This window comes from Mobula hypostoma, chromosome 6 (assembly GCF_963921235.1).
Source record: "Mobula hypostoma chromosome 6, sMobHyp1.1, whole genome shotgun sequence".
Classification (NCBI taxonomy): Eukaryota; Metazoa; Chordata; class Chondrichthyes; order Myliobatiformes; family Myliobatidae; genus Mobula; species Mobula hypostoma.
Window position 1 is genome coordinate 142,770,014 of NC_086102.1, and position 13,599 is coordinate 142,783,612.

The 13,599-nt window shown below is 39.8% G+C and overlaps 1 protein-coding gene across 4 annotated transcripts in view; it reads left to right on the top strand.

The window, feature by feature from the left end:
* The window catches only part of LOC134348459 (diacylglycerol kinase beta), a 579,084-nt gene that overhangs the window by 180,657 nt on the left and 384,828 nt on the right, over window positions 1–13,599 (top strand). For 3 of the 4 annotated variants that reach the window (XM_063051878.1, XM_063051880.1, XM_063051879.1), the window contains 2 exons: window positions 10,034–10,096; window positions 13,050–13,298. The exons of the other annotated variant lie outside the window; for it this stretch is intronic. In XM_063051878.1, the coding sequence (XP_062907948.1) occupies window positions 10,034–10,096; window positions 13,050–13,298 (312 nt within the window). The remainder of the gene's footprint in view (window positions 1–10,033; window positions 10,097–13,049; window positions 13,299–13,599) is intronic. 4 annotated transcript variants of the gene reach the window in all.

Genomic DNA, 13,599 nt, shown 5'->3' on the forward strand with positions numbered 1-13,599 from the left:
ATCAGTATTAATTAGGGGTGCATGTTTGAAAATTTAATTAAAGTTGTATTTTCATGTAGATATTTAACTATCAGTGCAAAAGAAACCCAAAAACTGGATAAAGGGAAAGGTGTTTTATTTGATCTTATAATTGAACATGGCTAAAATTAATGTGAAGCACATTAAGTTCAAGTTCAAATTTAATTGTCATTCAACTATACACATGTAGAGAGTTAAATGATACAACGTTCCTCCGGTGCCAAGTTGTAAAACATAGTATATATAGTTACAATAACACATACAGTCACAAAAAAATAAATATGAGCACAAGACCCTGTGTGGCATGACCTGAAGATGGTGCATGGGATGTTGTCATCGAGCCACGTTTCTATAAGAACAAGTACATCACAGTTGCTCATCTTGCAGTCAATCAGCTGCAGTCAAGCACAATCCAGCTTGTCTTCCAGGGAGCAAACATTGGAGAGCAGCCCTGATGGGTGAGCCAAGCTGCAGGGGCCAGCACAGATTCCAGCATGCCAGCCACATCTCTGTTCTCTTCCACATCACCTCTGCCCCTGGCTGAATGTTACAAGCAATGCCGTGGCATGAGGGCCTAATCTGCAGGGGACGGGAAGGGGGGACAACAAAGTCACGCAACTTTTCCGCTGATGATCTCGCCAATGAATCATATATGCAGTATTTTATAGTACCACTGTCTAACAGGGTCTTAGGATCACAAGAAGACATTTAAGACACACATTTACAGCCACCACCAGCTAACCAAAAAGCTGCCTTCTTCAACTGAACTGTAATAATCAGTTTTTTAATCTATTGTATTTTAACAGCAAAATGAATAATTGTGATGTGTTTAAAAAAACTAAAGCACTGTGGGATAAAATTGGTCAGTGGCAATGGTGAATAAATAGTGAACTTGGAAGTCTGTTTTATAACTAGTACAGTTTTTTTCTCTACAAAATAAACATTTATGTATTTCGTTCCTAATTTAGTAAAAGTTCTTGATTTTTTCTTTAACCACATCCAACCTTAAAATGCTGGTGAACGCAGCAGGCCAGGCAGCACCTATAGGAAGAGGTACAGTCAAAGTTTTGAGCCGAGACCCTTTGTCAGGACGAAGGGTCTCGGCCCGAAACGTCGACTGTACCTCTTCCTAGGGATGCTGCCTGGCCTGCTGCGTTCACCAGCATTTTTTGTGTGTGTTGTTTGAATTTTCAGCATCTGCAGATTTCCCCATGTTAGCTTCTTCCCTGTAGGTCACCTCGTTACTGTTTGTGATAAGCCAATCAATGTAGTGTCGTCGGCAAATTTAATTAGCAGATTGGAGCTGTGGGTGGCGATACAGTTATGGGTATACAAGGAGTAAAGGAGGGGACTCAGTATGCAGCCCTGAGGGGCTCCTGTATTGAGAGTCAGAGGGTTGGAGGTGAGGGAGCCCACTCTTACAACCTGCTGGCGATCTGACAGGAAGTCCTGGATCCAGCTGCACAAAGCAGGGTCAAGGCCGAGTTCTCTTAGCTTCTTGTCGAGCCTGGATGGAACTACGGTGTTGAATGCTGAACTGTAGTTCAAGAACAGCATCCTCACATAAGCATCCTTCTTCTCCAGATGTGTAAGGACGGTGTGTAGAACAGTGGCTATTGCATCGTCTGTCAATCGATTGTGTTGTTAGGCAAACTGTAGGGGGTCCAGTGTGGGTGCTAGCCTGCTGCAGATGTAGTCCTTGACCAGTCTCTCAAAGCATTTGCTTATTATTGAGTTGAGTGCGACAGGACGCCAGTCGTTCAGGCATGTTACCTTGGCTATTCAGTCCATCGAGTCTGCTCCACCATTCCATCATGGCTGATTTATTATCTGTCTCAACTCCATTCTCCTGCCTTCTCCCCATAACCAATGACACCCTTATTAATCAAGAACATATCAACCTCTGCTTTAAATATACCCAATGACTTGGCCTGCACAGCCTTCTATGGCAATGAATCCATAGACTCACCGCCCACTGGTTAAAGAAATTCCTCCTTTGCATTCTAAACAGACATCCTTCCATCCTGATTCTAGACTCCTCCACTATAGTAAACCTCCTCTCCACTTCCACTTTATCTAGGTCTTTTGAGTATTCAATGAGATCACACCTCTCACTCTTAAAAACTCTGGCGAGTACCGGCTCAGAGCCATCAAGCACTTCTCGTACATTAACCCTTTCATTCCCAGGATCATACTTGCAAACCTCCTATGGACTCTCCAATGCCAGCACATCCTCTCTTAGATGTGGGGCTCAGAACTGTTCACAGTACTCCAGGTGTGGTCTGACCAATGCCTTATAAAGCCTCAGTGTTACCAACTTGGTTTTATATTCTACTCCTCTTGAAATGAATGCTAATATTGCACTTGCCTTCCTTACCACCAGCTCAATTTATGTTAAAGTGTGAATCAGTTTTTTTCAGATACTAAATCCATTAATATGTTCTCTTACTTATATTATTTGTAAACTATCCTTGTAAATACAAGAAAATAATTTTTCCTTTTGAAACGAAAAGAGACACTTTGGGGGTTGTATGGGGTAAATATGATTGGCAAGCAACAAACCCGAATTATCTTATGCAAATTGTGCAAGCAATGTAAATAAAATCACTGAAAGTTTACTTCAGCTGATTATTCTGGCACAAGATAATGTTGCATCACCTCTTATACTTGCTGCAGGCATTGTCATAAAAACCTTCAGTAACAAACTCAAAATTGTAGCTATTCACCAAAAGCCTGCACTAAAATAAATTGATTTCATTTAATCAGATTCATTGTTAAGTAGACTTGAAGCTCTAGGCGACCGGATAACAGTTTCTTTTCCAGAAATACATTTCCGTGCATTCTCCATCTTCCTGTCATGCCTGAGCATCTTTGAGACTCTCTTCCCCCTTTTTGTAAAATGAATATGTACATTTGCCTTTGTTTACTTTGTATGGAAGAGCAGGTGTCTTTTTGTGTAAAGAGAGAATACTTGCAATATATCTGAGTGCACCTATGGCTGTGATTTTTAAGAATCATTGTGCTTGACTGTTAACTGTACACCCTGGCTTCCCACTCTGCTTCTCAGCTCACCCCCCACCCACTCCCCTCCTCCTGTTGGAAAATCAGTGGAGGTGGATGTGTAATTATTACGCATCATACCTGATCATTGTTGCACTTCACTGATGACGTTGATTGAAGTGTGGAGAGGATCTCATGGACTACATTGGGAAAAAGAAACACCTCTATTCTGTGTGGTTTCCTATAGGCCCTGTCAACAGGCCTTCCCCCTTTATTTTCCACTTGGTGCAGCTGTAGATAGTAAGCACTGTCCTCCCCCAGTACCTGCTGCCAACTTGCTGTTGCTTACTTTGTTCCTGCTGATGTCTGAAATGTGGGTCTCGCATGTCTCCTGGCTACTTTTCCTATGCCATCAGATGATGTCTTTGGTTTGCAGGATTGTGCTGAAAGCGGTTCATAGTAAAGTTGTGATATCTATTTGTTATGGACTAGAGCCAAGAATTTCTTCCTCATCTGTGTACTGTTTTCCATGAACCTGCTGATTGTGTAGTTATCATTATATCTACACTCAGCTACAGCTTCTATAGGGTGCATTGGTGAAAGTGATCCTTCCCTCTGGGTGTACCGGTCTAAATGGCCCTTCCCTCTGGGTGTACCGGTCTAAATGGCCCTTCCCTCTGGGTGTACCGGTCTAAATGGCCCTTCCCTCTGGGTGTACCGGTCTAAATGGCCCTTCCCTCTGGGTGTGTCGGTCTAAATGGCCCTTCCCTCTGGGTGTGTCGGTGTCAGTGGTCCTTGCCTCTGGGTGTGTCGGTGTAAATGGTCCTTCCTGTGGGTGTGTCGGTGCAAGTGGCCCTTCCCTCTGGGTGTGTAGGTCTAAATGGCCCTTCCCTCTGGGTGTGTAGGTCTAAATGGCCCTTCCCTCTGGGTGTGTAGGTCTAAATGGCCCTTCCCTCTGGGTGTACCGGTCTAAATGGCCCTTCCCTCTGGGTGTGTCGGTCTAAATGGCCCTTCCCTCTGGGTGTACCGGTCTAAATGGCCCTTCCCTCTGGGCGTACCGGTCTAAATGGCCCTTCCCTCTGGGTGTGTCGGTCTAAATGGCCCTTCCCTCTGGGTGTGTCGGTGTCAGTGGTCCTTGCCTCTGGGTGTGTCGGTGTAAATGGTCCTTCCTGTGGGTGTGTCGGTGCAAGTGGTCCTTCCTCTGGGTATGTTGGTGTAAATGGTCCTTCCCTCTGGGTGTGTCAGTGCAAATGGTCCTTCCTGTGGGTGTATCGGTGTAAGCGGTCTTTCCCTCTGTGTGTATTGGTGTCAGTGGTCTTTGTCTCTGGGTGGTGTTGGTGGCAGTGGCCTTTTCCTCTTGGTGTTGGTATCAGTGGTCCTTTTCCCTAGATAACTGAAAATATTTGCTGCATGTTCTCCCTCGGATGCAGTCCTGGAGATTTAACATTCACTGGGAGAAAATTCTTTTTTGTGATTCACTCCAGTACTGAGGGTGTATAAGGCATACTTGCTGATAAAAAGCTTTGGATTATTAATGGAAACCCCTGTGGGCATGTGTATAGTCAGGGGATGCCTGGGCTAGTGGGAAACCAGCAACACTGACAAATCCTGGTGCCTGAGATGCCTCCTGTTCCTCACTAAAATCAAGGCCAATAAATATTATCACCCAATACAGTACTGGGGAAGTCCTCGAATAACCAACACATTGAATTGGGAGTTGCCACAGAGACCTGCAGTGCAACTTGATAAGATTCTAGGGTAAGGAAGCTGAGAGTTAGCATGATCTTCACCCTCCAAGAGAGCAGTCCAGACTCCAGGTCTGGCTGCATTATGTTATCTCTCTCTCCTTTGACTCCTTTGGACTATCCTAGGCTGGAAATGCATTGTACCTTAGAAAGGTCCAGACAAGATGTGGTCTCATTGAAGATGAAAATATGCCTTCTGCCCTAATCTTCAACTCATCAATACCCAGATGTGGCTATGATGATACATTTGGTAACCTATGGTTGCCAATGATGACACCATAGGACTCTTAATAGAATGTGTATTTCACAAGCTAAGTGTGATGGAGGAAAAATTACTTAGTTGAAACATACTCAGTGGAGTTTGGAAGGTACCTGAACAGAAGATGTCTGAGTCCTGAAACTGTTTAGTCAGGTGTACCAGCGTCAGCAGACAGTGCTTTTAAACGCCAAGAAAAGTAAGAAATACAGTAGTTAATCTACATACTGGAACTGTTCTACACTGGTCATAATTTGAAGCTTTGAGTTCCAATTTATGTTGGGTGGGCAGAACAGGCATTATGTGACTAATAGTATCAGACTTCAGTGACGTATGTTAGTGCACTTTGGACACAGAATCAGATGGTCAATCTTTGTTGGTGGAACTGACTGCTGAAAGTACCCTGATGAAGGGTCTTGGCCCAAAACGTTGACTGTTTAGTCTTTTCTAATAGATGCTGCTTGGCCTGCTGAGTTCCTCCAGCATTTTGTGTCTTGCTGAAAATATCCAGCAGTTTGACCCAGAATGTGATCACAAACTAGCCTAGGAGTAATCAGTACTGTGCTTTTTTTCCACCTTAAAATGAGTGCAACACATTTTAGTTTTTGAGCAGATTTGTGCCATGACTTGGTAACGTTGAAGATAACGTGATAGGTACTGTATCATAAAACTGTGTTTTGGTTATGTTCAAAGCCAAAAAAATAGTGATTTGAAAGTATTCTGGATTTTCACAGTACAATACACTATGTGGTATTAAGAATCTCAAAGGGATGATAAATTAATGTGATAATGTTATTTTTATATAGCAAGGAATTATTGTAAAACCAGTTATTTCTTCCATGCATCATCTTTCCAAAGTATAAAGTGGGAAGAAAACAACTTTAGTATATCCATCTAAAAGAAATTGAAATTTTCTTTAAGTTGAAGTGCGGATTACCACTGAATGATTTGAAGGAAGTGTGGATTACCACTGAATGATTTTACCAGGTACTGCTTAAAAATGTAAAAAGAATTATCAACCCATTGTGACATTAAAAACCAGATAGATGGCCTAAATCCTCTTCTAAATCTCTGGACTTGTACTTTTGTGGTTGTATAAGTTATTTGAAAAAGATAGGATGTAATATTTAAAACACTGTGGAGATTCTGGTCCATGTAAAGAATCTTATTCATCCACCTGTCAGTATTTTTCCAACTGAAGAAATGGAAAACTGAACATTGGGTGGAAATCTGGGCATGCTTCTGCTATGATCATAATTTGAATGGAAAATAATTTTGCATAAATTTAGCTTTTAGAGAAGATCAGGACTTGATTATAATATTTTGATTTGGTTATGTTCTGTGCCTTAGTTCTTGCAGAGTCATGAGGGATGCTTTTTTTTCCCTACAATACAGGCCACTTGGCCCATCGAATCTATGCTAGAACTCAGAACAATGCTATTCCCCCACATTTCTCTATTATCTGTTCTCTCTTGTATGCCCACCAATTCTTCTCAGATTCTCTATTCCCCCCAACACCCCCCCCCCACCTACACTAGGGGCAATTTACAGTAGCTTATCAATCTATCAAACAGCATATCTTTCAGATATGAAACAAAATTAGAGCATCTGGGATAAGGCCAGATGGTCATGGGGAGAACATGCAAACTCCACACAGAAAGCTCCAGAGGTCAGGGTTAAACTTGATAACTGGTGTTTTGAGGCATCAGTACTACTTGAAATATTTGAACGCATAAGATGTAATATTGGAAGCAAATGTCCTAGATCAGCACATGAAATTGCTGTATAGCCTTTTTAGTAACTGTACCTCTGATGCATTAGGGCAAATAACCATCCAGCTGACTACATGTAGCTTCTCTCTGACAGCCCTAGAGGCTGATCACAGCAACTTAATAAAATAAGTTGAATGGTAAGTTTAAAAAGAAGGCTTAAGTGTTGGGAAGGTGTTAGTAAATCTTGCTGTTTTGGAAATGGCTTTCTGAGGTTGTAAGAGGATTCACGTCTTGTAAATTGCATGCATTTCAAAGACAGGAGAGATTTTGGAGGATTTCAGGCCTTTCAAAAGGGTCTGGATTTTATTGCCAACTTTGACCTAGATTTCCTGCTTTTGTCATTCAGCAGACTAACATATATTCGTTGACGTGGAAAGGAGTACGAACTTTCTGGTATGGCTTGCTGCTGGATCCTCTACAAAATAGCTGTCTGTAAATGATAGCTGCTGATGCCAAGCATCAGGTTGGGATCCAAGCTTATTTTCCATTCAAACTATGGCCATGCTTTACAAGGTCCAATTACTTAATTTTGAGGTAGAATTTTGAGCCAGAAAACGTGCTGTCTCAGCAGATGTGAAATGTAACTTAACATGGGTAGTGTCTTGGGAACCTGGCTGGAGTGCATTTTATAATGACAATTTGCTACAAATGAAAATAAATCAGCCTACCTTTCTATCTGTACCCGAAATGGAGGAAATTATTTTCCAGTTCACTTTTATGGCTTGTTTTCAGAAGCATTAGAATCGGGTATTTTTTTTATTATGTAGAAAGTTGTTCGTAGAAATTTACAATCTAAAATTTTTGGGTTTGTATTAATGAAATTTTATTTATGTAGGGTATATAAACTGGTTTACACACATCATTGAAAATTTCAGCAGCGTAATAAATACTGGGCGAATTTTGAATTGATGTCCAACTAAATGGCCGTAGAACTTTGTAGTTTGTGTTTTGGATAACAGTACGTTCCATTTTGATGAATGCTCTGAATTGCGACTGTAGTATTTTTATTTTATGTATGCTTTTGGAGTGGTCCTTGAGAATACAGTCTATATAAAACAGAATTCAGGTCCTCGGTATAGTTAAGCACTGGAAATTTTCTTTAAATTTACTGAGCCACCAATCTCTGTTGAAACTATCTTTAACCTGGACAAGTTGAGTGCTACATTTGCTTAACATATTTCTTCTGCAATTGCAGCTGAAATAAAATTCCTTCAACTTTGAAAATTTGTTGCCTGAGATTTTGTTTTTTTACTTCTCCACATTGGATGAAAGCAACCTTAAATAGAGTTTAGGAGATCACTTATTACATACAATAGTTAGTGCAAGGGATAATCAAAGTAATCTTTAATAATTTAACATTAGCTAGGAAGTGGCTCAATTGTATCATACTTGTGTGTTTTACTGTGGCCACAAGTGTTTTGGATTTCAAATCTTTTTGGATTTGGGGATATATAATGAGTTAGTTTAGGATTGCCATCATTTCCGACTGCATTTATGTACTACTGGTAAATAGTCCTTCTCTTGCACTTGTTCATCATGTATATGCACTGATGCAGCCATTCAGAATGTTAAATTTTCATCAGTGACAATCTTGGCAAACTCGTCAATGAATTTCTCTGCTGCTTTGAGATCAGCAGACGCTCTATCACCACAAATCTTTAAAAATTTAATGCAGTTTAATTCACAATTGCCTTCAATTTTCAGTTCTTTGTGATAGATCTTAGTTTGTTTCATGATCAGCATACAGTTATGCGGCATATGTTCACTCAGAATCTGATGAATCCATTCTTTCAATACACGATTGAGATCTTTTTATGCTTTATGCAGTGGTTTTTCTATTTTTCATTAACTTCTGTTCATTACATATGTGAGGTCACTTCTCAGAACTGTCTGTGGTGTGCAAAGACCTGTGCATCACCTGGGAGCCTTCCCAGCGCATTGTGGAATTTTCTATTTGTGACGTCATGTCAGCGCTCAAAATATTTCAAACTTTGGGGTTTTTGGAATTTGGAATTTCAAATAAGGGGTACTCAACCTATACTGCCTGAAACAATGGCCCCAATGCCGCTTGAGATCATCCCACACATTAGCCCCTTGGCCAGGCAGCTACCAATGACATTAAGTACTTACCTTTAAGGCGCCTACTAAATTTTAATAGCATATAGAAATTCCTTGAATTTACAGATTCATTATGAATTACTCCTCATACAAAAATTGAGGAAGTATTGATGTGAAAGGGTACCCAACTAATGCTGGATCTTACCTGGCACTTCACCCTGGAGGCCCATTGGAAACTAATGCTGTGGACTCTCGCCAGCTAATATTGGCCAAAAGTTTAAAAGAAAAAAAAGTACAAATGCTAGAAATCTAAAATAAAAGCAAATTGTTGGAAATACTCAGCAAATTGGATCACATCTGTGGGAAGAGAAACAGAACTAATGTTTCAGGTTGATTTTGTCGACGTGGTTAATCCTAGCACAGATATGGGCGCATCAACCATTCTATCATTCAGGCTTCATTTGAATATGGTGAGTGAGGTATGGCAGTCTGCTGGTTCTTGCTAGATGTGGCAGGAAGCCAGCCTCTACTTTGGGACTGTCATATGAAGATAAGAGCATTGGGTCATTTAGCTGGCCCTTGGTGCTCTCTATTATTGCATAAAACCAGAAAGATGTTTTATCCCTGCAGGATTTTTCTGCGCTAATCTCGTGTGCATTGATTCCCTTAGTGTCTAAAATTCTATTGATCTCCATCTTGCTTGTATTTGATGGCTGAAACTCTCCAGCCTTTGTGGATGAGTTACTACCCTTTGGGTGAAGAAGTGTATTCTATGAAGTTAAAATACAATTTTGTTTTATAAATTAGCCATGATTATTTAAAGATACAGTATTTTTAAATGTCCTCTGATAAGATTTCTAGATCAGTTTATATTATCAGTATTCTTGGACAGAGATACTCTGGACAAGAAATGTCTACATTTGAAAGCCCACACTAATATTTAGGCCTTTTAATTGGGGTAGTTAATGTTATGCACCCAATCGAAATCAAGGAGTTGTTCTATGTTTCGGACATCGTTCACTGCAATTGCTCAGTTAACAGCCTTTTGATTACAGAAATTATTCGGTTTGGTAGTATACATTGTAACTTCTCGCATATCTTTTTTAGTAATATGTAATCTATTAAAGAAGTCATGCAGCATTTAGTGATTAAATGAAACTGCTTTTAATTATTGTTTGTTATAGAACCAAAATCTCTAGATTCTGGCATCTCCTTCCAGACAGAAGTAGCATGTGCTCCTATTACAGGTACATCGTGCATCCTTCTTTCCGTTGAACTTATTGTCCTTTTACTTTTGTGCATGCTGGCTATATACCAGGTTTGTGTTCAGTTGGACTGTGGGCACAGAGATAGAATTGTGCATGCTATCAATCATTTAAAGGTTTTGCTCACAATAAACATTTTCAAGAATAAGCCATTGTCTTTGGGTTCCGATCACTTGCTTACGTCCCTAGCCACCCACTCCATCACTGTCCCTAGCAACTCCTTAATTTCCTGCTCAGTAACATTGCTTAATTCAGTTCATGTGCTACTGAAATCCCCATTCATACAGTCATTGTATGCAGACTTGTATAATCCAATGTGTACACACCCAGCTGTCCATCTTCATTCAAAGCTCAGTAAACTTGAGGTCATTCAGAACTTTGCTGCCAGTGGCCTATCTAATTTACCCATTGCTTCTGTGCTTGGTGACCCTCAAACAGCTCACAGTTGAGCTCATACTCAAGCAGTGCCTCTGTTTTATAATCCTCTTTTTTTTTGTTTTTTTTTAATTGCTTCATAGTCTTTTGCCTTCCTTGTTTTTGTCCATTCCTCTACCATGCATCTCCTGGAGTTATCTGTACACATCTGATACTTGTACTAAGTAACTTCTGCATCTTTGAATTGTATCATTCCTTAATTAGCAGGTGGGTCACCAAATGCCAGGACATGAATCTCTAAATTTTCTCTCTAAATTTTTATGTCCTTCCGTCTCCCTTTCTACAAGTCTGCTATCCAAACTTTTGCTTATTTCCGTAATATTTTCTTTATGCATTTCCAAAGACATTATTGCAATTGTAAAGATGCTATATAAATGGAAATTGTTATTACATATTTGAATTAATGTACAAAATGGTGTTATCTCATTCAGTTGCATGTAAGTAGTTCTAAAATGGAGAACAGTTATGTTATTGAGCAAATTATCTCCAGAGTTTTAATGATATATGTATCTCATCAAAACCTGCCATCATAACGCAGTATGACTGTATAACAAAATCACGTATTTTTGTTGGATAACTAAGATCTCAAACAGATGTCTAGTTTTATTCCACTTATAAATGATAAGCTTCTTGCAGCGTTTAAAATGTTATAAGATATTAATAGTATTGTAGAATGAGTTTGCAGAAGTATTCAGTTCTTGTATTAAATCTACAATTACCTATTAAGACGTAATTGGCAGAGTGGAAGACGGAGATGAGTAATTCTGGGCCGAATCATTTCCATTTCAGTATTTTCTTATGCACCTATCTGTGCTGAGTGATGTTGAATACGTTGTATAATATGTCCTCCTGTAGTGAACTGCATTACTTTAAAATCTGCCCATTTAAAATATGTAGTGTGGTGTTCTGTTTTCTTCCTCTTTCAAGTCTTTAGTCACTAAATATACCCCTCTGAGAGGAAGGGTAAAACAGACTGGGCTGCCATGGATATTTAGTTCAGCCATGCACTGTGACCCATGGGCTTCAGTTTAAATTGGGCACAATAATCTAGCTTGCTGTTCCAATCTTGGACTGATGGAAAACTAATGTTAACAATGTAGACTTGCCAATGAGATTTAAACTACGGCCCAGTCTACTCCAAAGTTGCTCATGCCTTTCCTAAATTAAAACATTGAGCACATTTTGAGGTGTAATCAGTCAGCTGAAAACCACTGTACGACAGCCCAGGATTGTAAAAACAGTTACAAACAAGTGAAAATCTGCAGATGTGGGAATTCCAAGCAACACACACAAACTGCTGGAGGAACTCAGCATGCCAGGCAGCATCTCAGCATCTTTTGAAGAGTACAGACGAGGTTCTGGGCCGAGACTCTTCAGCAGGACTGGTGAAGGGTCTCTGCCTGAAACATCAACTCTACTCTTTTCCATAGATGCTGCCTGGCCTGTTGAGTTCCTCCAGCATTTTGTGTGTGTTGCTTTGAAAATACTGTTTTTCTTTCTGTGACCAAAGTTGATTTGCAATCAGTTAGCTGAAGGCACAGTCCAAGAAGCATTTGATCAATTATGACCCAATTCTATCCTATCCCGAGGCAGAAATGTTTGTCCTCAACATGGCATTTTATCTAATCATTAATCTGATATCTGAATTATTGAACTACTTTATGACTTGCACCAGTAGATTTATTTTGCTGGATCCTATGTTTATGCATTTAGAATAAGTATTCAAATAAAATGCTTAATTGAGAAGCCAGAATTTAATTAAAGTATTCATCAGTTAAATCTAACTACAGATACTAAAGAGATTTAAAATGTATATTTTAAATTTAGTCTAACTATAACTTCATCCATGAAAACTATCAGCATGTTCCAAAGCAAAAATCTGATTTCTGATTAAAATTCATACCATTTGATGATTCAAAGACTGGCACATCCATTGCTGTTGATTTGTTGATGAAACAAATAGACTAAACTCACAGACTGAATGGACTGAAGTCCAGTTCATTTCCAGGAGGGTAGGGCTTGATGATTAGGACTGTGGAAAAAAAAACTAGACAGGATTCCCAATCATGGTCATCACAAGTAAAATCTGCCAAAAAGGAATGTATGGAATTTCCAGGTAAGGATAGGATTGACCAACATAATGTTACCCCGTGGATTGCTGACATAGGTTCATAAACTGAACATTGATATTTAGAGATACCACTGAAGAAAGTTTTAACACTTCCACTTTGTTTATTAAGGTAAAAAATAAGAAATGTGCTGGGATTCTCCTCCAACCAAGGCCCTCCTGTAAATCTTTTTCCCAATATTGCTGCAATATGAGCGAAGTCCTCCAAACTGGAAGGGAGAAAAGTCAGACCTACCTGGCTTTATTGCAACTGTTTTATTTCATTCTAAACTGCTGTTCATTTCTAAACACCTTCAGGTGATTAAAAATGAAAAAATTTAACCTTTCATCTGTTTTATGTTAATCTTTATTATCTTTGCACTAATACTGCAGGAATTAATGGCAAAAGTATTCTGAGTGCCATGAGAAGACATTCTCCAGATGGAAGGGATTCCCAGGTTAACCTCACCGATCAGCAATTTCCCAGCTTGGCTCCTATTGCTGCTGCCGCCACAGCAACTTACTCTCCTGGTTCCTCTCGGTCTTCTTCTCAGAAATCCACTGCTGCTGCTCACTTTTCTCATAACTTCACTGGCTCCTTCAAGATTTCCTCTGCCTCATTGCTTAACTCTCAGTCTCCAGGTAGTCCTCTCATCTTCCTTTCAGGTTTGGCAAAGGATTCAGTGCTTGTTCATCTGTCAGATTAAACTTATTTACTAGAAATGCTGTGTTCATTATTATTATTTTTAAACTTGATCTTCCGTGTGAGCTGTAGGAAATGGGAATTGATTAAGAGGCCAAAATCAGCAAACCCAGCTTGAAGTTTCTAAGTTACCCCTCGATTGTGACCCCACTAAGGAGCACCAGGCCATTGTCTCCCACACCATCACCGACTTTATCCGCTCAGGGGATCTCCCATCCACTGCTACCAACCTTATAGTTC